The sequence below is a fragment of the Anomaloglossus baeobatrachus genome, chromosome 5 (assembly GCF_048569485.1).
Source record: "Anomaloglossus baeobatrachus isolate aAnoBae1 chromosome 5, aAnoBae1.hap1, whole genome shotgun sequence".
Taxonomy (NCBI): Eukaryota; Metazoa; Chordata; class Amphibia; order Anura; family Aromobatidae; genus Anomaloglossus; species Anomaloglossus baeobatrachus.
Genome location: NC_134357.1, coordinates 273263142 through 273286004, shown reverse-complemented (window position 1 = coordinate 273286004; position 22863 = coordinate 273263142). Strand labels below are relative to the sequence as shown.

General features: G+C 46.2%; 1 protein-coding gene across 1 annotated transcript in view; it reads right to left on the bottom strand.

Moving 5' to 3' along the window:
• The window catches only part of LOC142312743 (uncharacterized), a 206591-nt gene that overhangs the window by 166550 nt on the left and 17178 nt on the right, over positions 1 to 22863 (bottom strand). Inside the window, exon 3 of the mRNA XM_075351731.1 lies at positions 19272 to 19448. Coding sequence (XP_075207846.1) covers positions 19272 to 19448 — 177 coding nt within the window. The remainder of the gene's footprint in view (positions 1 to 19271; positions 19449 to 22863) is intronic.

Sequence of the window (22863 nt, the reverse complement as noted above, 5' to 3'; positions counted from 1 at the left end):
AAAAGGCTTTAAAATACTCATTTCCGAACCCATCTGGACCTGGAGATTTTTTATTTTTTAGGCTGGAAATAGTTCTAATCACTTCCTCTATAGTAAAGGGTGAATTAAGTATATCCAATTGTTGTTGTGTTAGTTGTGGAAGATTAATTTTGTCTAAAAACTTAGATTATAGAGCTTAGAGTAAAACTCTGCAAAGATTTTAACTATGTCTCCTGGATGAACTGCTAATGAGCCATCTTTTTTTCTCAACTGATGGATGCATTTCCTAATCCTAGCCTTTTTTAATTTTTTTGCCATGAGATCAGTTGGGTTATTCACTGAAGCATAGAAGTTAGACTTCATGAAATGGTTAAATTTTTCATAGTCTGAAAATAAAAGAGCCTTCAGATCTAATCTAAGTGATAGAATTTCTTTGTGTAGTTCTGGTGAAGGAGTTGTAAGTCTGTGTTGTACTAATTCCTTTTCTCTTATTATCGCTTGAAATTTAATTTTTCTTTTTGTTGCTTCTTATGTGTAGCCGAAAGTTGAATCAAGTTTCCCCTCATTACGGCTTTATGGGCATTCCAGATTATGAAAGGACAAATCTCGTTTACATTCTCTGCAAAATAATGTTTAGCCATATTCAGGATTTTGTTATTATGTATTGGGGAGTCAATAAGGAAGGAATTTCTTTTCCCATAGGAATTTATTATGTAATGAGCCTAAATTAACTTTGCAATAGATTGGGGAGTGGTCCGATATTGTTCTTGGTTTTATTTCAACTTGTGTGAATTTTGAAATCGTCAAAGAATTAGTCAGAATAAGATCAATTCGGGAATAAGTATGGTAGATATCTGAGTAATATGAGTATTCCCAAGATGAGGTATTCATACATCTAAATGTGTCCAGGAGTTCTTGTCTTTGAATCCAGTATTTTAGGGTATATCCATTTTGTCTATGTGTAGCCGTTGAATCAAGACTTGTGTCGGGCACTAGATTAAAATCTCCTAATATAATAAGATCGCCAGCCTTAACTGTGTCTATTTTTTCACAAATCTTATCTAAGAATTTTATTTGTCCCAAATTGGGGGCATACAAGTTGACAATAGTACAGGGAGCATTATTTATCAAACAAGTCAGTATAAGATGTCTGCCATTTTCATCCTTATGCTCCGACAGAAGTTTAAAAGTGACTGTATTTTTTATTAAAGTGATAACACCCACTATTTTCCGTTCGTTTAAAAAATAGAAAGAATGTGTCAATTTTTTATTTTCAAATTTGGATGGCCTACCTTAGCCAGTTTGGTCTCTTGAAGGCATACGATATCAGCTTCAGAGGTCATTATGTCCTTCCAGATCTGGAATCTACGTTGAGGCGAATTCAGTCCTCTGACATTATAGGACAATGATTTGATAGTCATTACAATAGTAGCAATGAAGAAAAAAAAAGGATATGCTTGCTATCCTAATGCAGTTCGTTGTCATAACCGACTTTAGTGGGCAATTGCTCACTTTCGATGAAGTCAGGGGCATTGATAAAGTGTTCTCTTCACAGACGAATCCTGATTTTCACTGTACAGGGCAGATGGCAGACTGCATGTATAAAGTCGTGTGGGTGACCATTTTGAACGTAGAGATACCGTGACGACATCCTGAGGCTCATTGTTGTGCCATTCATCCACAACCGTCACCTCATGTTGCAGCATGATAATGCACGGCCCCATGTTGCAAGGATCTGTATACAATTCCTGCAAGCTGAATTCATCCCAATTCTTGAATAGCAGCATACTCGTCGGACATGACACCCATTGAGCATGTTTGGGACGCTCTGGATCAGCATATACGACTGTGTATTCAAGTTCCTGCCAATATCCAACAACTTCACACAGCCATTGAAGAGGAGTGGACCAACATCCACAGGCCACAATCAACAACCTGATCAACTCTATGCAAAGGAGATGTGTTGGACTGTGTGACGCAAATGCTGGTCACACCAAATACTGATTGAAGGGGAGGAGGAGGGCTCAGAAAACCAAACACTGTGAAGCTGCAGGTTTGAGTGGGCTTTCATTCTGGCCAGCCTAAGACACACCTATGAAATAATCATGCTTTCTAATGAGTATCTTGATATGGCACACTTATGAGGTGGATGGATTATCTCAGCAAGGGAGAAGTGCTCACTAACACAGAGTTGGACAAGTTTGTAAACAATATCTGAGAGGAAAAAGCCTCAGATCTTAGACTATGTGCCCACACTGCGGAAAATGCGCGGAATTTGCCGCGGATTTTTCAAAAATCTGCAGCACAGCTACTCCCCAGCCATTTCTATGGCATTTGGGAACTGCTGTACCCACGCTGCGGATTCTTCCGCAGCGGAAATAATGCGGATTTCCCTGCGGAAAAATCAGCAGCATGTCAACTATACCTGCGGATTTCTCCGCAGGGTCCCATATAGTTACCTGCCTTGATAGCAGACACTCGAGTCACTTTCTCCGTCCGGTGTACAGCAGCGCGGTAGATCCAGGTACAGGAAGGAAGATGTGGGCGGGGCCTGCACGAGCTCCGGTCATGTGACAGCCGCAGCTTGTTCAGGCCCGCCCACCTTCTCCTGCAGACGCTGACAGTGACCCGGCCACTGGAAAGCGAGGTGGTGCGTGATGGAGGTGAGTATGAACTCCCGATCACTGCAGCACTTGTTCTGCATTGAGGATGCAGTGCCGAAGCCATGGTACTGTATCCTCAATGCAGAATGCCCGCACCATATCTGCAGGACATTCCGCAGCATGGAAACAGACAAAAGTTGTGGTGCGGTTTCCTGGGAGCTCCTGCGGAATGTCCTGCGGATATATCCGCAGGACACTGTCCCCGTGGGTACATAGCCTTAGGGTTCAGTCATGAAAAGCGTGAGCAAAGACAAAGGAAGTGTTGGAGTGTCGCTCTGGCTGTATATACAGGGTAATAATGTTTTGAACTTTTGACTTTCAGGTTCCATATATCACCATCCACTACAGCTTTGAGCGTGAGACGACCTTCATGTCATAGACAATCATCTTGGCTACCTCATACATAAATTTAACTTGCAACTATTTAGTATATGATTAGTTATGCAGATTCTTGTCTTGTCACTGCATTGTTACTGTTTTGCTCCTGGTATCTGAAACATTTTTTTCTTCCTGTATACTACAAATTTCAACCTGTTCTCCCATTACCCAATAGCTCAGTGTTTTATTAGGCTGATTTCCAAGCCAAAGGTCACTGGTTGGAATTGAGTAGCAGCCATGAAGATTTCACAAGAAAAGAAAAACAGCATCATCCAGCTCATTGATAGTGGTCTCTTGGCCAAGAATATTGCCAAACTGAATCATATGAGTGCCACAACAGTTGGAAGAATACGAAATGTCCGTCCATCCATTTAAAAGCCAAGAGGTGGACAACCAGGGAAAACATCGGAGTCAACAAGTCGGCTTATCACAAGGTCTATCAGCAACAAACATGGCAGTGGAAGTGGCTTGTATGCTTCTGAGATCACAGACATCTATGCAAGTAAGGCGAATAGAAGTGGCGATAGTGGGCAGCCCTGTCTTGTACCATTAGTAATAGGAAATTTTCTCGAAATATAATTATTAACGTAAATTTGAGCTGAGGGTTTGGAGTAAAGAAGGGATATGAGATTTTTAATTTGCCCTATGAATCCAAATTTTTCCAAAGTTGCATCCAAGTAGCCCCAATGGATTCTATCAAATGCCTTCTCTGCATCTAATGCAAGAAACAGAGAAGGAACTTTTTCTTTGTTAATATGGTCAATTAGATTGATGAGTTTTCTAGTAGCATCCGAGGCCTGTCTCTTTTTGATAAACCCAACTTGGTCCATATTAATTATTTCTGGGATTATAGTTTGGATTCTATTTGCAATTAATTTTGAAATAATTTTCGTGTCCGTATTTATAAGCTAAATTGGCCTATAGTTCGAAACGTCCATAGGATCTTTCTTTGATTTCAACAGCATAATTATATTTGCCCCTAACATTTCCTCGGGAATATCATTTGATGATAATATATAATTATTAAGATTGGTTAGGTGGGCTATTAAAATGTTTTGAAATGTTGTGTAATATTCATTATTTAGGCCATCGGGGCCAGGAGATTTTTCATTTTTTAAATTTTTAATAATGGTCTCTATTTCTTTATTTGTGATGGGCCTGTTCAGAACTTCTAAATCATTTTCTTCAATTTTAAGTAAATTAACTTTATCTAGAAAAGAATTAATTAACGATTGCGAAGGTTGCGTTTGTAAAGTACAGTCTTTTAGATTATATAAGTCATGGTAGTAGTCAGCGAATGCCTCTGCAATATCTTTTGGATGTTTGCATAGCTGACCATATTTATTGTTTACAGCTATAATTCTGTTTCTAACTCTTTGCTGTTTTATCCTTGACATCATAAATTTAGTTGGTTTATTGTTTGAATGATACATATTAGTTTTACTGGAGTTTATAACTCTGTTATAATCCTCAATTAAACAGGATTTAAGCTTAATCCTCAATTCTAAGAGTTTAGATTCCAAGATGGTGTTAGGTTTTCTTATTTGTCTTTGCTCAAGATGTTTTATTTCTTCAGTTAGATTTTTTAACTTTTCTAAATTTTTCTTTCGTTTTCTTTTGCTTATTTGTATTAGAATACCTCTAATAAATGCTTTGTGAGCAGTCCACAAGGTATTTGTGGAAATATCATTGGTATTATTATCTGTGAAGAAGGGAATTTTGTTTACTTACCGTAAATTCCTTTTCTTCTAGCTCCAATTGGGAGACCCAGACAATTGGGTGTATAGCTACTGCCTCCGGAGGCCACACAAAGCATTACACTTAAAAGTGTAAGGCCCCTCCCCTTCTGCCTATACACCCCCCGTGGGATCACGGTTCCTCAGTTTTAGTGCCAAAGCAAGAAGGAGGAAAGCCAATAACTGGTTTAAGAACAAATTCAATCCGAAGGAACATCGGAGAACCGAAACCATTCAACATGAACAACATGTGTACCCGAAAAAACAAAAATCCCTAAGCAAACAGGGCGGGTGCTGGGTCTCCCAATTGGAGCTAGAAGAAAAGGAATTTACGGTAAGTAAACAAAATTCCCTTCTTCTTTGGCGCTCCATTGGGAGACCCAGACAATTGGGACGTCCAAAAGCAGTCCCTGGGTGGGTATAATAACCCCTCGTGATAGGACCGTAAAAACAGCCCTACCCTACAGGTGGGCAGTCGCCGCCTGAAGGACTTGTCTACCTAGGCTGGCGTCCGCCGAAGCGTAGGTATGCACTTGATAGTGTTTGGTAAAAGTGTGCAGACTCGACCATGTAGCCGCCTGGCACACCTGCTGAGCCGTAGCCTGGTGTCGTAATGCCCAGGACGCACCCACGGCTCTGGTAGAATGGGCCTTCAGCCCTGAGGGAACCGGAAGCCCAGCAGAACGGTAGGCTTCAAGAATTGGTTCCTTGATCCACCGAGCTAAGGTTGACTTGGAAGCCTGCGACCCTTTACGCTGGCCAGCGACAAGGACAAAGAGTGCATCCGAGCGGCGCAGGGGCGCCGTGCGGGAAATGTAGATCCTGAGCGCTCTCACGAGATCCAACAAATGCAAATCCTTTTCACATTGATGAACTGGACGAGGGCACAAGGAAGGCAAGGAGATATCCTGATTGAGATGAAACGGGGATACCACCTTAGGGAGAAACTCCGGAATAGGGCGCAAAACCACCTTGTCCTGGTGAATCACCAGGAAGGGAGATTTGCATGACAGCGCTGCTAGCTCGGACACTCGTCGAAGAGACGTGACCGCTACTAGAAAGGCCACTTTCTGTGAAAGGCGAGAAAGGGAAACATCCCTCATAGGCTCGAAAGGCGGCTTCTGGAGAGCAATTAGAACCCTGTTCAGATCCCAGGGCTCTAACGGCCGCTTGTAAGGAGGGACGATATGACAGACCCCTTGCAGGAACGTGCGTACCTGAGGAAGTCGTGCTAGGCGCTTCTGAAAAAATACCGATAGCGCTGAGACTTGCCCCTTGAGGGAGCTGAGCGCCAAACCTTTTTCCAACCCGGATTGCAGGAAGGAAAGAAAGGTAGGCAATCTAAATGGCCAGGGAGAGACTCCCTGAGCAGAGCACCAAGACAAGAACATTTTCCACGTCCTGTGGTATATCTTGGCGGAAGTAGGTTTTCTGGCCTGTCTCATGGTGGCAATGACCTCGAGACAATCCTGAACCCGCTAGGATCCAGGACTCAATGGCCACACAGTCAGGTTCAGGGCCGCAGAATTCTGATGGAAAAACGGCCCTTGAGACAGCAAGTCTGATCGGTCTGGTAGTGCCCACGGTTGGCCTACCGCGAGGTGCCACAGATCCGGGTACCACGACCTCCTTGGCCAGTCTGGAGCGACGAGGATGGCGCGGCGGCAGTCGGACCTGATCTTGCGCAGTACTCTGGGCAACAGAGCCAGAGGTGGAAACACATAAGGAAGCTGGAACTGCGACCAATCTTGAACTAAGGCGTCTGCCGCCAGAGCTCGGTGATCGTGAGACCGTGCCATGAAAACTGGGACCTTGTTGTTGTGCCGAGACGCCATTAGGTCGACGTCCGGCATCCCCCAGCGGCGACAGATCTCCTGAAACACGTCCGGGTGAAGAGACCATTCCCCTGCGTCCATACCCTGGCGACTGAGGAAGTCTGCTTCCCAGTTGTCCACGCCTGGGATGTGAACTGCGGATATGGTGGAAGCCGTGTCTTCCACCCACGTCAGAATCCGCCGGACTTCCTGGAAGGCTTGCCGACTGCGAGTTCCTCCTTGGTGGTTGATGTATGCCACCGCTGTGGAGTTGTCCGACTGAATACGGATCTGTTTGCCTTCCAGCCACTGCTGAAAGGCTTGTAGGGCAAGATACACTGCTCTGATCTCCAGAACGTTGATCTGAAGAGTGGACTCTTGCTGAGTCCACGTACCTTGAGCCCTGTGGTGGAGAAAGACTGCTCCCCACCCTGACAGACTCGCATCTGTCGTCACTACCGCCCAAGATGGGGGTAGGAAGGATTTCCCTTTCGACAATGAGGTGGGAAGTAGCCACCATCGAAGAGAATCCTTGGCCGCCTGAGAGAGAGAGACGTTGCTGTCGAGGGACTTCGACCTCCCGTCCCATTGGCGGAGAATGTCCCATTGTAGTGGACGCAGATGAAACTGCGCGAAAGGGACCGCCTCTATTGCTGCCACCATCTTCCCTAGGAAGTGCATGAGGCGTCTCAAGGGGTGCGACTGACCCTGAAGGAGAGATTGCACCCCTGTCTGCAGTGAACGCTGTTTGTCCAGCGGAAGCTTCACTATCGCTGAGAGAGTATGAAACTCCATGCCAAGATATGTTATCGACTGGGTCGGGGTTAGATTTGACTTGGAAAAGTTGATGATCCACCCGAAACCCTGGAGGGTCTCCAGCGCCACGTTCAGGCTGTGTTGGCATGCCTCTTGAGAAGGCGCCTTGACCAGCAGATCGTCTAAGTAAGGGATCACAGAGTGTCCCTGAGAGTGTAGGACTGCAACTACCGCTGCCATGACTTTGGTGAAGACCCGTGGGGCTGTCGCCAGACCAAAGGGCAGGGCTACAAACTGAAGGTGTTCGTCTCTTATAACGAAGCGTAGAAAACGCTGATGCTCTGGTGCAATCGGTACGTGGAGATAAGCATCCTTGATGTCTATTGATGCTAGGAAATCTCCTTGAGACATTGCGGCGATGACGGATCGGAGGGATTCCATCCGGAACCGTCTGGTTCTCACGTGGTTGTTGAGAAGTTTTAGGTCCAGAACGGGACGGAAGGATCCGTCCTTTTTCGGAACCACAAACAAATTGGAGTAAAAACCGTGACCTTGCTCTTGAAGAGGAACAGGGATCACCACTCCTTCCGCCTTTAGAGAGCACACCGCCTGCAGGAGAGCATCGGCTCGGTCTGGAGGCGGAGACGTTCTGAAGAATCGAGTTGGAGGACGAGAACTGAACTCTATCCTGTACCCGTGAGACAGAATGTCTCGCACCCAACGGTCTTGGACCTGTGGCAGCCAAATGTCGCCAAAGCGGGAGAGCCTGCCACCGACCGAGGATGCGGAGGGAGGAGGCCGGAAGTCATGAGGAAGCCGCCTTGGTAGCGGGTCTTCCGGCTGTCTTTTTTGGGCGTGACTGAGCCCGCCAAGAATCTGAACTCCTCTGATCTTTTTGAGTCCTTTTGGACGAGGAGAATTGGGACCTGCCCGAGCCTCGAAAGGACCGAAACCCCGACTGTCCCCTCCTCTGTTGGGGTTTGTTTTGTCTGGGCTGAGGTAAGGATGAATCCTTACCCTTGGACTGTTTAATGATTTCATCCAAGCGCTCACCAAACAGCCGGTCACCAGAAAATGGCAAACTGGTTAAACATTTCTTGGAAGCAGAATCTGCTTTCCATTCCCTTAACCACAAGGCTCTGCGTAAAACCACGGAGTTGGCAGATGCCACTGCCGTACGGCTCGTAGAGTCCAGGACAGCATTAATCGCGTAAGACGCAAATGCAGACATTTGAGAGGTTAAGGATGCCACCTGCGGAACAGATGTACGTGTGACCGTGTCAATCTGTGCAAGACCAGCTGAAATAGCTTGGAGTGCCCATACGGCTGCGAATGCAGGAGCAAACGACGCGCCGACAGCTTCATAGATGGATTTCAACCAGAGCTCCATCTGTCTGTCAGTGGCATCTTTAAGTGCAGCCCCATCCTCCACTGCAACTATGGATCTAGCCGCAAGTCTGGAGATAGGGGGATCCACCTTGGGACACTGGGTCCAGCTCTTGACCACGTCAGGAGGAAAGGGATAACGTGTATCCTTAAGCCGTTTGGAGAAACGCTTATCTGGATAAGCGTGGTGTTTCTGGACTGACTCTCTAAAGTCAGAATGGTCCAGAAAAGTACTTAATTTACGCTTGGGATACCTGAAATGGAATTTCTCCTGCTGTGAAGCTGACTCCTCCACTTGAGGAGCTGGGGGAGAAATATCCAACATTTTATTGATGGACGCGATAAGATCATTCACTATGGCGTCACCATCAGGAGTATCCAGATTGAGAGCGGTCTCAGGATCAGAATCCTGATCAGCTACCTCCGCCTCATCACACAGAGAGTCCTCCTGCTGGGACCCTGACCAGTGTGATGAAGTAGAGGGCCGCTCATAGCGAGCTCGCTTAGGCTGTCTGGGACTGTCGTCCGTGTCAGAGCCATCACCCTGGGATGCGTGGAACACCCCCGGAGCCCGGAGCTGTTCCAACTGAGGGGGGCCAGGGAGCAATGAATCAACAGTGCCCATGGTCTGAGTTACTGGTCTAGACTGCAAAGTCTCTAGAATCTGAGACATAGTCACAGATAATCTATCCGCAAAAATTGCAAACTCTGTCCCCGTCACCTGGACAGTATTCACAGGTGGATCTCTCTGGGACACCTCCAGCAGAGGCCCCGGCCGAGCAGGGGGCACAGGGACCGAACACTGCACACAATGGGGGTCAGTGGAACCTGCCGGTAGAACAGCCTCACAAGCGGTGCAAGCAGCATAAAAAGCCTGTGCCTTGGCACCCTTGTTTTTTGCGGACGACATGCTGTATTCTCCACAGAGTAATCCAGGAGGGTATATAGCCAAGAATCACCAGCGACCGTTTAGTGCAATGTATAACATGCAAGCATAAAAATACAGTTGAACACTTCGTCACTAGTGGGGTCAGCACCGGAGGTGCCGCTTACCGCCCGCTAAAAGCGGGTTGTAGTCGCCAGAATCCCGTGCCTGGGTCTCCCAGAACTTGTCTCCCCTTTCCAGCTCAGCCTGCACCTCAGGAATGGCTGCCGGCGTTCTGTGAAGAGGGGCGGACCGTGGGCGTGCCTCAGACAAAGTGCGGGAAACTGGCTTCCCACTGTGTTCAATGTGAGGGCTGGAGTATGTAAAGCAGATTCCAGCCCTCAGCGCTGACGTTCTGCATAGCGTCCCGCCCTTCCCCTGACTGGCAGGCCTGGGGGCGGGAACGAAACGGAACTAGGCCGCAAAAGCCGGGGACTCTAGTAAAAAGCGCGGCCGACAAATATGCACTGCCAGCGCGGAAGTCCCCGGCGCACCACAAGTCCCAGCCGCGTCGCAGTAAAAACTGCCAGCAGGGGCCGGCACGGCAGTTCCCCACACATAAACTCCCTTAGCAAGCTGTGGAAGTGTGGCACAAGCGCAGCAGCGCTATTGTCCCCGGCGCACTAACACACCCAGCAATGCTGCAGTGTGTGCGCGGTCTGTACGGGGACACAGAGTACCTTGGTGTAGCAGGGCCCTGTCCCTGACGATACTCCGCTCCATATCCAGCAGATTCCCCAGGGGCTGTGGACGGAGCACGGTCTCTGTGCCTGGAGACCGGAAAATCCCACTTCACCCAGAGCCCGAAGGGGGATGGGGAAGGATACAGCATGTGGGCTCCAGCCTCTGTACCCGCAATGGGTACCTCAACCTTAACAAACACCGCCGACACAAAGTGGGGTGAGAAGGGAGCATGCTGGGGGCCCAAGTATGGGCCCTCTTTTCTTCCATCCGACATAGTCAGCAGCTGCTGCTGACTAAACAGTGGAGCTATGCGTGGATGTCTGACCTCCTTCGCACAAAGCTTGAAAACTGAGGAACCGTGATCCCACGGGGGGTGTATAGGCAGAAGGGGAGGGGCCTTACACTTTTAAGTGTAATGCTTTGTGTGGCCTCCGGAGGCAGTAGCTATACACCCAATTGTCTGGGTCTCCCAATGGAGCGCCAAAGAAAAAATGTTTTAAGGATGATTCTCTTTCTTATACTCAAGATTTCTAAATATGTGAGAATTACATCTCCAAATTCTGTTGTTGTTAAAAGGGAATTTTTCAGTAATCTCAAAGAAAACTGGTGCGTGATCTGACCAAGATCTAACGCCAATTTCTATCGATGTAAATTTTTTAAGAGTATGTAGAGTGGATAAAATCAAGTCTATTCTAGAGTATGTTTTATGTGAATGTGAGTAGAAAGTGAATTCCTTGGAAGAAGTGTTGATACACCTGAAGATGTCCATTAGTTCTTCTTTATCTAACCATTTATCTAATGTTGGCTGGAGTATTCTAGTCTTAGATGTTGTATCTAATACACCATTAGGAATCATATTAAAGTCTCCAAACACCAATAGTTCTCCTTGTTGCTTTTCGCTTATCACAACAGACATTTTGTCTAAAAAAGGAAACTGATTTTTGTTTGGAGCGTACAAATTTACAAGAGTGTAGGTCACATCATTAATCTTGCAAATTAAAATAATATATCTCCCATCCTTCCCTGTAATTTGTTCTATTAGTTCAAAAGAGACACTGTTTCTAATGAGAATTAACACGCCAGCTTTTTTCCTATCATTGCTAGACAAAAATAAATGCGGATAGTTTTTAAAATTAAGTTTGGGAATATTCTCTTTGGCAAATTTTGTTTCTTGTACACCTACTACGTCCACATTGTTTTCCTGAATGAATTTCCATAGCCAGAATCTCCTTTGGGGTGAGTTCAATCCTTTAACATTGTAAGTAACAAATTTAAGTGTCATTAATAAGATGAAAAGCTGGGGTATAAACTCCGTACATGCATTTAGACACGGCTTGCAAGCTGATTATTTTACAGCCAACTTTTTTGTAATCATATGTTCCTGTAGGGAGAAAAAAGGAGTTAAAAATAAAAATGTCATGGGTATTGTTGTACATAACCAATAACTTAAACGTTAAAAATAACAGTAGGATTCAAAGTATTCTTGAAGCCATGGTACTGTATCCTCAATGCAGAATGCCCGCACCATATCTGCAGGACATTCCGCAGCATGGAAACAGACAAAAGTTGTGGTGCGGTTTCCTGGGAGCTCCTGCGGAATGTCCTGCGGATATATCCGCAGGACACTGTCCCCGTGGGTACATAGCCTTAGGGTTCAGTCATGAAAAGCGTGAGCAAAGACAAAGGAAGTGTTGGAGTGTCGCTCTGGCTGTATATACAGGGTAATAATGTTTTGAACTTTTGACTTTCAGGTTCCATATATCACCATCCACTACAGCTTTGAGCGTGAGACGACCTTCATGTCATAGACAATCATCTTGGCTACCTCATACATAAATTTAACTTGCAACTATTTAGTATATGATTAGTTATGCAGATTCTTGTCTTGTCACTGCATTGTTACTGTTTTGCTCCTGGTATCTGAAACATTTTTTTCTTCCTGTATACTACAAATTTCAACCTGTTCTCCCATTACCCAATAGCTCAGTGTTTTATTAGGCTGATTTCCAAGCCAAAGGTCACTGGTTGGAATTGAGTAGCAGCCATGAAGATTTCACAAGAAAAGAAAAACAGCATCATCCAGCTCATTGATAGTGGTATCTTGGCCAAGAATATTGCCAAACTGAATCATATGAGTGCCACAACAGTTGGAAGAATACGAAATGTCCGTCCATCCATTTAAAAGCCAAGAGGTGGACAACCAGGGAAAACATCGGAGTCAACAAGTCGGCTTATCACAAGGTCTATCAGCAACAAACATGGCAGTGGAAGTGGCTTGTATGCTTCTGAGATCACAGACATCTATGCAAGCACATACAACGCATGTTACACAAGTCTGGAATGGTGGCCTGAAAAAGGATGAAGAGGCTTCAACTTCAGCATCGTCATAAGAAGCGTTGGCTTGAGTTTGCAAAAAAGTACAAAAAGTGGGTAGCAGAAGATTGGAAATGGGTTATTTGGAGCAATGAGACGAAAATCAATAAAAGGCTCTGATGGGTGCAAATGGGTCTGGAAGAAACAATGGAAAAAGGGGGTAACTGATCAAGAGATTGAATGAAGTGTCAAGTTCGGTGGAAGACGCTTGATGATATGGGGCTGTTTTACAGCCAAAGGCATTGGATTCTTGAGCAAGATCGATGGTGGTCTCAATGCTGAGCTATATGTGAGTATCCTACAAGACGAGTTACTTCCTACACTCGAGTACTATGGGTATGAAATAAGAATTATTCTTACCGATAATTCGGTTTCTAGGACCTTCCACGACAGCATAGGAGGTTGTCTCTCCACGCCCTAATTGGGACAGGAAGTTCAAGAGGTTTAAAAGGACCCTCCCACCTCCCACAGCCAGTGTCTTACAAAGAATCCATAGCATATGAGAAGTACTACACATTCAGGAATACATGAATACATAGGGGAGGGAATTACCTGCTGTCGTGGAAGGTCCTAGAAACCGAATTATCGGTAAGAATAATTCTTATTTCTCTAGTCCCTTCCACGACAGCATAGGAGGAATACCAAAGAATTGATACCTAGGGGGGGACCACAGCCTGCAGGACTTTCCTGCCAAAGGCCAAATCCCTGTTGGAATCCAGATCCAGACGATAATGCTTCGTGAAGGTATGGAGCGAAGACCACGTAGCCGCCTTGCAGATCTGCTCAGGGGAGGCCCCTGCCCGTTCGGCCCAGGAGGCAGAGGTAGCCCTGGTGGAGTGCGCCGTGAATCCAGTAGGTGGAGAGAGATGCTGAGCGATGTATGCATCTCTAATTGCTCGCACAATCCAGTTGGCGACTGTACTCTTAGCCACCTTCTTGCCCTTATTGCGGCCAAAGGGCTGGATGAACAGGTTAGAATCAAGGCGCCAAGAAGCAGTAACCTCTAGGTAGTGCAACACTATCCGACGGACATCCAAAGAATGAAACACTTCCTCACCCGGAGTCCGAGGATTCTGACAGAAGGAAGGCAGGACGATGGACTGCGAACGGTGAAAATCCGAAACCACCTTGGGAAGGAAGGAAGGGTCCAGCTGAAAAACAATGCTGTCATCTCTGATGGTCAGGTAAGGTTCCCTAACAGACAAAGCCTGAAGTTCGCCGACTCTGCGAGCAGATGTAATAGCCACAAGAAAAGCAGTCTTGTGAGAAAGGGAACGAATGGTACAAGAGCAGAGGTTCAAACGGAGACTGAGATAGTCCTGTAAGGACCACATTGAGATCCCAGCAAGGCGTCAGGACCCTCCGACGTGGACAGAGTCTACTAGCGGACACAAAGAACCGACGGATCCAACGATGATCTGCCAGAGCCGTGTCAAAGACTGCACTGAGTGCTGACACCTGAACTTTCAGGGTGCTAGGCCTAAGACCTAAGTCTAAACCACTTTGGAGAAAGTCCAGAATCTGCGCAATATTAGGCCGAAGAGGGTCAGGAGGCCGAGAACCACACCAGGAGGAAAATCTCTTCCAGATTTTGTTGTATATACTATTAGTCACAGGTTTACGGTTCTTCTGCAGCGTAGCCACAACTTTGTCAGAAAGCCCTTGGGCCTTCAGTGCCCGGGCCTCAGAAGCCAGGCAGCCAAGTTGAGTTTCTGAGGAGCCGGATGGAAAATCGGACCCTGTGACAGTAAGCTGGGGTCCGAACCTAAGAGGACTGGGCCGTCGATTCCTAGCGTCATGACCAGGCTGTACCAACTCCTCCGGGGCCACAGAGGGGCTACCAGTATAGTTGGGACCCCCTCGTCTCTGATCTTCCTCAGGGCCCGTGCGAGAAGAGGAAGAGGGGGGAATGCGTAAGCGAGGCGAAAGGACCAACTGTGGCAGAAAGCGTCTACCCCTAAAGCCTCGTCCCTTGGGTTCAGGGAGAAATATGTTGCGACCTTGCGATTCCCTGCTGAGGCAAAGAGGTCCACCTCTGGTGCACCCCACCTTGCCACTAGAGAGCAGAACACAGATCCAGGCTCCATTCCCCTGGATGAACATCCCGACGACTCAGGAAATCCGCCTGAAGATTGAGGGAGCCCTTCAGATGGACCGCAGAAAGGGAGAGCAGAGATTGTTCTGCCCATTGAAAGATTCGGGAGGATACCGACTTCAGGGCGCCTGAGCGTGTACTGCCCTGATGGCGGAGATGTGCCACTGTTGTGACATTGTCTGAATATACCAGGACGTGAGAGTCCCGGACGAGGTCCTGAGCCGCAAGGAGGGCTTCCCTGACTGCCCTGAGCTCCCGGTAGTTGGAGGATTGGGAGCTGACGTAAGGACTCCAGACCCCTTGAAATGGGGAATTTGCCACCATTGCCCCCCATCCACGTAGGCTGGCATCTGTGGTCAGTGTAACCAGGGGTTTCTGAGTCCAGGCAACCCCCACCTGCAGGTTGACTGGACTCAGCCACCAGAGAAGGGATGAGGAGACGGACTCCGAGAGGCGAAACCTTCTGTTTAGGGATGACGGGAGTCTGTCCCAATGTGCCAGGATATGATCCTGGAGACACCGAGAATGGGCCTGAGCCCACCTGACCGAGGGGATGCAGGATGTCATGGAACCCAGGGCTGACATAGCCGCTCGAAGCGTTGGGCGAGCCTGCCTGCGGAGCTTTGAGATTTTGGATAACAGAGCTATCCTGTGGCCCTCTGGGAGAAAGGATGCCTGTCTGTCGGAGTCCAGCAGCACTCCGAGAAACTGCCGAGTGGAGGAGGGGGTTAACTGTGATTTTTTGAGATTGGGAATCCATCCCAGAGACCGAAGGATTCCCAAAGACCTCTCCACATGGCTCCGGAGGGTTGGAGCAGACGGAGCCATGAGAAGAAAGTCGTCCAGATACGGAACTAGACAGATACCCTGCAATCTTATGAAGGCGACCACCTCTGCCATGATCTTGGAAAAGATCCTTGGAGCTGAGGAGATCCCGAAGGGAAGTACATTGAATTGGAAATGAAGTACTTCTTCCCCGTGAAGCACCGCAAACCTGAGGTATTGTCTGTGTCCCGGATGGACGGGTACATGGAAGTAGGCATCTTTCAGATCGATAGAGGCCATCTGGTGGTGTAGACCTATCAGGGGAATAGCTGATTTCACCGACTCCATCTTGAACCGCCGGTACCTGACCTGACGGTTTAGACTTTTTAAATTGATAATTATACGGACGTCGCCGGATGGCTTCTTGACCAGGAAGAGACGGGAGTAGTGTCCTACCCCTTCTTCCCGACTCGGGACTGGGGAAACGACCCCCGAGTGCACTAACTCTAAAATCTTTGTGTACAACAGAGTCTGTGCACCCGGTGATGCCAGCGCAGTGACTCGGAGACCCGGAAGTGGGGGGGAAAGGAATTCTATGAGAAGACCGTCCGAGATGATCTTCAGAACCCATTGGCAAGAGGTTATGGACTGCCACTGGGTAAGAAACGCTGAGAGTCTTCCCCCCACCCGGGCCGAGTCACTGCTTGTCCTGCTGAGGACGTTGCTGATTTGGAGGGATGAGGATGTTTCTCCCTCTACCTTTGGGATAGCTCCACCTGCCTGCCTTCCCTTTCCCTCTGGGCTGGGAGGCCTGAGGCATCGAGGGACGAAAGGACCGCTTCCTGGTAGGTCTAGGATCGGGCAAGGCCTTACGATCAGTCGCCTTGTCCAGGATATCATCCAGGGCAGGTCCAAACACCAAATCCCCTTTAAAAGGAAGGGAACAAAGCCTCATTTTAGAGGTGGAGTCTCCACTCCAGGCCTTAAGCCAGAGGGCACGTCGGGCAGAGTTAGAAAGCACCGAGGTCCTGGCTGCCAGGCGGACAGATTCCACCGAGGTATCTGCCAGAAAACAGGTAGCCTTCCTAAGCAAGGGAAGGGATTCCAGTAATTCCTCCCTAGGGGTCCCTTGGGAAATATGAGCCTCCAACTGGTCTAACCACCTAATTAGGGACCTGGATACGCAGGTGGAGGCAATGTTGGCTTGAATAGAGGAAGACGATGCCTCCCAGGACCGCTTCATCAGGCCCTCTACCTTCCTATCCATCTGATCCTTCAGTTGGGAAGTATCCTCAAAGGGAAGAGCCGTTTGCTTAGCTACCCTAGCCACCTGAACGTCTACTCTTGGGATCTCCCAATGTAGTCCCGAAGGTTCCAGAGGAAACCGGCGCCTAAGGTCACTCCGTACCCGCCTCTCAGGACATTCCCATTCCTGAGAGACAATATCCAATATATTGGCATGAACTGGGAATCCCAACTGTTTGACTGACTTCAGGCCAGCAAACATTTCGTCCTGGATTGAAGGAAGAGACTGCACTTCCTCTAAACCCATAGTGCTCCGAACTGCCTCAATAAGATCCCCCAACTCTTCTGAGTGAAAAAGAAAGGACTGGTCAGACCCCCCAGATGGAAATCCTTCATCAGGACCCTCAGAGGTGGAATCAGCGTCCTCCTGATCAGAAGGGGTCGACTGGAGTCTCCTCTTTTTTGGAGGAGAGGGTCCAGTAGCAGGGCCAGGAGCAGGGCCAGGAACAGGGCCAGGAACAGGGCCAGGAACAGGGCCAGGAACAGGGCCAGGAACAGGGCCAGGAACAGGGCCAGGCACAGGGAGAGAAGCCAGTGAGGCCCTAATCTCCTGTTTCATCATGGACCGCAACTCATCTATCAGAGATGGTTGTTCGGCCCTAATAACCTGGTCCGTACATTGCTGGCAAAGCTTTTTATCCCATACTGGAGGGAGCTTCTTTATACAGATGGGACATTTTTTAATTTTGTCCACTCTGTCAGGTCTATCAGGCTTATCGGACTTGTCAGTTTTTTCTGACTTCTCAGGCTTCTCTGATTTCTCATTTCTGTCAGTTTTCTTGGTGGCCTTGTCCTCCTAGAAAACACAGAGCAGAGAGCCATAAATCAACTGATGAGACCTATGTCCGAGGGACCATTCCCCTCCATACTCACAGTAGCAGGGGGCACACTGGGTTCTGCAGAGGCAGCTGCAGCGGAAGACATGACAGGGAGCACGGTCTTACCATGATCTGATGTCTTCGTGGCAGCCCTTATGGACAAGGGCCTGCCTCCCCAGTGACGGTGCACGTTTCCCCGCCTCCCGCATCCGGTCCTGGGCAGGTCGAGTCACAGTCGGCGTGCCTCCACGCTGCCTCCGCAAACCGGAAGCGCTCGACCGGAAGTCCGCAAGACCGGAAGTCCCGCCTCCGGGAGCACTTCCGGATCGCTCCGGCAGCGTGCATGCGGGAAGCGGCCGGCGGCTCAGGGAGGACGCCGGCCGGGGAGCTCAACAGCCTGCATCACCCCTCAGGAGGATCCGGAAGGCTGGAGCAGCGGTCCCCCACAGCGTGAGGGAACAGCAAGGGAGGAGCGGTGAAGGCCCGACCGATGCCGTCCGGCTGAAGGTAATAGGGGGAAAAAAAAAATATATACTGCAGTTCGCCGGCCACCACAGCATAGGAGAAAAAAACAAAACCTCTCCATGCCCCATGGGGACAGGAAAGACACTGGCTGTGGGAGGTGGGAGGGTCCTTTTAAACCTCTTGAACTTCCTGTCCCAATTAGGGCGTGGAGAGACAACCTCCTATGCTGTCGTGGAAGGGACTAGAGAAAAGGACAACATAGTGTTGCAGTAGGACAAGGACCCAAAGCATACGTTGAGATTGGTGAACAAATGGTTCAATGACAATAAAGTAGAAGTACTGGATTGGTCTCCTACATTCTCCAAACCTCAACACAATCGAACACTTGTACGTAGAGTTTATGAAAAAGCTGTAAACATATAGCCAAGTGTGTGGACTTGGGAATGTGTAGAAGAGACCTGGGATCAGATTTCAAGCAAGACATGCTTGAATCTGATAGCGAGCATACCCAGAAGGATTCACCCAGTGTTGAAAGCCAAAAAGGTAGATTTACAAAATACTACTAAAAGAATTAAAATTTAAATTTTTAGAAGCAAAACAGTAACAATTCTGTGACATTACAAGGATCCACATAACTAATCATAAGCTAAATCATTGCAAGTCAAATTTATGTATGAGAGAGCCAAGATGACTGTGTATAAAACGAAGATAGTCTAATGCTCAAAGCTATAGTGGATGGTGAGATATAAAGCCTGAAAGTCAAGAGGTCAAAACATTGCTACCCTTTAAACTTGTCATATATTAAAATATATAATATATATGTATATATATTATATATATATATATATATATATATATATATATATATATATATATATATATATATATATATATATATATATATATATTACATACATACATATATATATATATATATATATTACATACATACATATATATACACACACATACATAGTTTGGGCTGTTTTTCCCAGGAGTAACTTTACAGAATAGTATTAGGTATATAGTGGGGTTAATAAAGCTAAATATCATTCTTTCACAGATCGTAAGCCCTGATCTATAAAGCCTTCCACAAGACACATCACTGGGCATTACTGTATAATGTCACCTCTCCAGTCAGCAGCTCTATGATCTGGTTGGCGAGTTCTAGGATCTTTTGATCGTGGCTCCTCTCGTGTATCAGTGAGTGAGGTACTATAATAGGGCTGTTAGCCCTCTTCCACGCTTCAGGCACATTGCTCTGGATTTTAGATTCGCTTGATTTCTTCTTCACTATTATGTACTCCTATGTATTAAAAGACATTATTATTATTAAAGAAATAATGCTAAATAAAATAAAATCATATTGCCCAAACTAACGAAGTACAACAGGTCATGATAAATAAGGCAGAGAGTAATTCTGGACTCTCTATGGCCTATAATCCGGAAATGTCCATCTTTTTAAAGTGTGCATATATGCTCAGTTTTGTGCACTTCTGAAAAGACAGACACCACTGAACAGAGGCCACATGAGGCCAGATGGGTGTTTTTCTGCTAATAAAGGATCTGGAAAAGCGATAAGGCTCCCTCCTAAAAGAAACCCATCAAAATCTGCACTCCCAAAACCAGATACCCATTTCCCCACAGTGTGATCAAACCACATTTAGCATTCACATGTTTGGCATTTCTGTAGCAATGAGAGTCCACTTAATTTACAGGATGCGTGTCTTCAGAAGCACGAGCTGGACACAATGTATGGGCACTACAGTGTACTAGGCACCGCAACGCCACTCAATATCCATTGCGGTTTGCTTTTGAAAAACACCAATGGAGTCAAAATCATCACTACAACTGTAGATAGATTCTCAGAGGGGTGTAATTTCCAAAATGGGGTCACTTGAGGGGGAATTCTGCTCTTCTGACACTAAAGGGCTCTGTATATGTAGTCTGCAAACTATTCTAGGAAAACCTAGCCATTTGGCTAAGCAGTACAGTACCGTATAACCACATTTTAACTCATTTTCCCATGTGAAAATATAAAGTCTGGGGCTAAAACAAAATTTGTGTCGTAAAAATGTATTTATTCTTCAGCAACAAATGGTATAAATCTATGACAAACCTATTGTGGTAGTATGATCACTACACCCTTAAGTAAATTCATTGGGGGGGTGTAGTTTGTAAAATGGGACCACAGATTAAGGAGGGGGGGGGGGGTGAGGTTCTGTTTTTCCTGACATGTTAAGGGCACTGCCAATGGGACATGGCACTCCAAACCATTCAAGCAAAATCTGCACAAAAATATGGCGCTCATTCCCTTCCTAGCTTTACACTGTAACTCAAAAGTACTATGTGACCCCTTATGGGGTATCAGCGTACTCATGGGAAATTGCACAACAAATTGTACTGTTCATTTTCTTCTGTTAACTTTGTGAAAATGAAAAAAATAAAAAAATAAAAAAGGGGGGGCTAAAGTAATATTTTTGAGGGACAAGTGGGATTTCTTATTTTCACTGCTCAGCATTGTAACATATTGTGAAGCATCTGCAGGTTCACAGTGCTGATCATACCTCTATATAAATTCCATGAGGAGTGTAGTCTCCAAAATGGGGTCATTTGTGGGGGGAGCTCCACTGTTTAGATTACATCAAGGGCTCTGAAAACGCAATATGGCATCCACTATTTCAGCCAATTTTGCGCTCCAAAAGTAAAAAATGTTGCTCCTTCCCTTCGAAACCCTGCCGTGCACCCAAATAGTAGTTTTCCACCACATATGGGGTATTAACGTTTTCAGGAGCAATTGGATAACAAATATACTGTCCATGTTCTCCTGTTACCGTTGGGAAAATGCAAAATTTGGGGCCAAAGCAACTTTTTTTTTTGTAGAAAAAGAACTAAATTTTAATTTTCCTTACACAATTGGCTTAATTCCTGTGAAGCACCTAAAGGGTTAATAAACTCTTAAATGTAGATTTGAGGACTGAGGGGTGCAGTTTTTAAAATGGTTTCACTTTTTCTGTCATCTAGGCCCCTCAAAATCTCTTCAAGTGTATTTGCGCCCTAAAAAAATTAGCTTTGTAAATTTTCTTGGAAAATTTAGAAGTTGGTGATAAGGATTAAAAGTTTAATTTCCTAACAAAAAAAATATTTTTCAAAAATGATGCCGATGTAAAGAAGACATATGGCAAATGTTAGTTATACCACTCAAAATCATTAATAACTATCTGATTTAATGGAATAAAAATTCAAAATTTGAAAATTGCAAAATTTTCAGACTTTTTTTCCATAAATAAACAAATCAAACATTACCACCCACATGAAGGACAACGTGTCACGATAAAAACAAATCTCCAAACCACTGGGATATATTCAAGCGTTCCAGAGTTATTACCTCATAAAGTGACACTGGTCAGAATTGAAAAAATTGGACTTGTCAGGAAGGGGGAAACCGGGCTCAGTGGTGAAAAGGTTAAAGAGGTTTAACAAAAATATGTGAACCATTTAGGAATTGCAATGATTCTTCTACAAATCATCACTTGGACTCCCCTGAAGATTGCATATCACCAAACGCGTCGGGAGTGTGTGTTTCATTGCTTGACAGAGGTTTTTCTTCTTGGGCTTTTTTATGGGATTTGATGCACTGGTCGTCAGTTTCCCTATGAGCCTAAACAAGGAAGCCGCGGAGACACCATCACATGTTTCTTAACGCTGGCAGGTAACTAGCCAGGTCTTTCACCGGGAAGGAAAAAACCACGGGAAAGGCAGTCTCCAGTCAAGGAAACCACCTATGTCAAAACATGGTATCCATCCACAGACAGCTGTTTCGGGGTATTTGCCCCTCATCACGTGATGGTGCTCCGCGGTGCTGGATGTTGATCTCCCTATGAGCCTAAACCTCATCAAAAGCTGCCCTATGAATTTCTTCTGGATCTGGTAAGACCGTTCCCTTTTATTTGGGGATTAAATGTTACGGTGCCCAGGTCCTTGCTGCACTATTTGCCTATTTTGACCTGCATATCCCGCCCCATGTATAGGGGCTGTAGGGGGGGGATTGTGTCTGTGCTTAGCATATTTCACCCTAGGTAAGCTATATGGTGGTTGACCGTTTGGGGTTTGAGAGTACCACCTCCAGCCAAGAACGATAGTGGTGATATGAATGGGCTAATTTCAATGCCCTGTTCTCAGCATTACGGACACTATTCCTGATTACTACATTGGATTTTATTCTCACCTATAGTGAACCTCTGTTAACTTTTAATAATATGCAGATAAAAGTCATGTTTTATGTCTTTTTGATATTATTAGCTCCTCCTTGATTCAGCTATTTACTATTGTGAGTACTGTGGATCCCTTGGGTATTTTTCCTATTTTGTTCTACAAATCCTCCTCATTTCAGGGGCTTAAAAGTAATTGGACAAATTAACTTTCCCATAAATAAAATGATCATATTTAATACTTTGTAGAGAATCCTTTGCAGGCAACGACTGCCTGAAGTCTGGAAGCCATGGACGTCACCCAACACTGGCCTTCCTCCCTTGTAATGCTTTTTCAGGCCTTTACTGCAGAGGACTTCAGTTGTTGCATCTTCTTTGGACGTCCAGGCCTGTTTGGGCTCACCTGGGTGCTCTTTTTTTCTTGTGGAATGTACCAAACTGTTGATTTGGCCAACTTGACGGTCACACCAATAGCTTCCAAATGGAAATACCACACCTGAAATCAGCTCC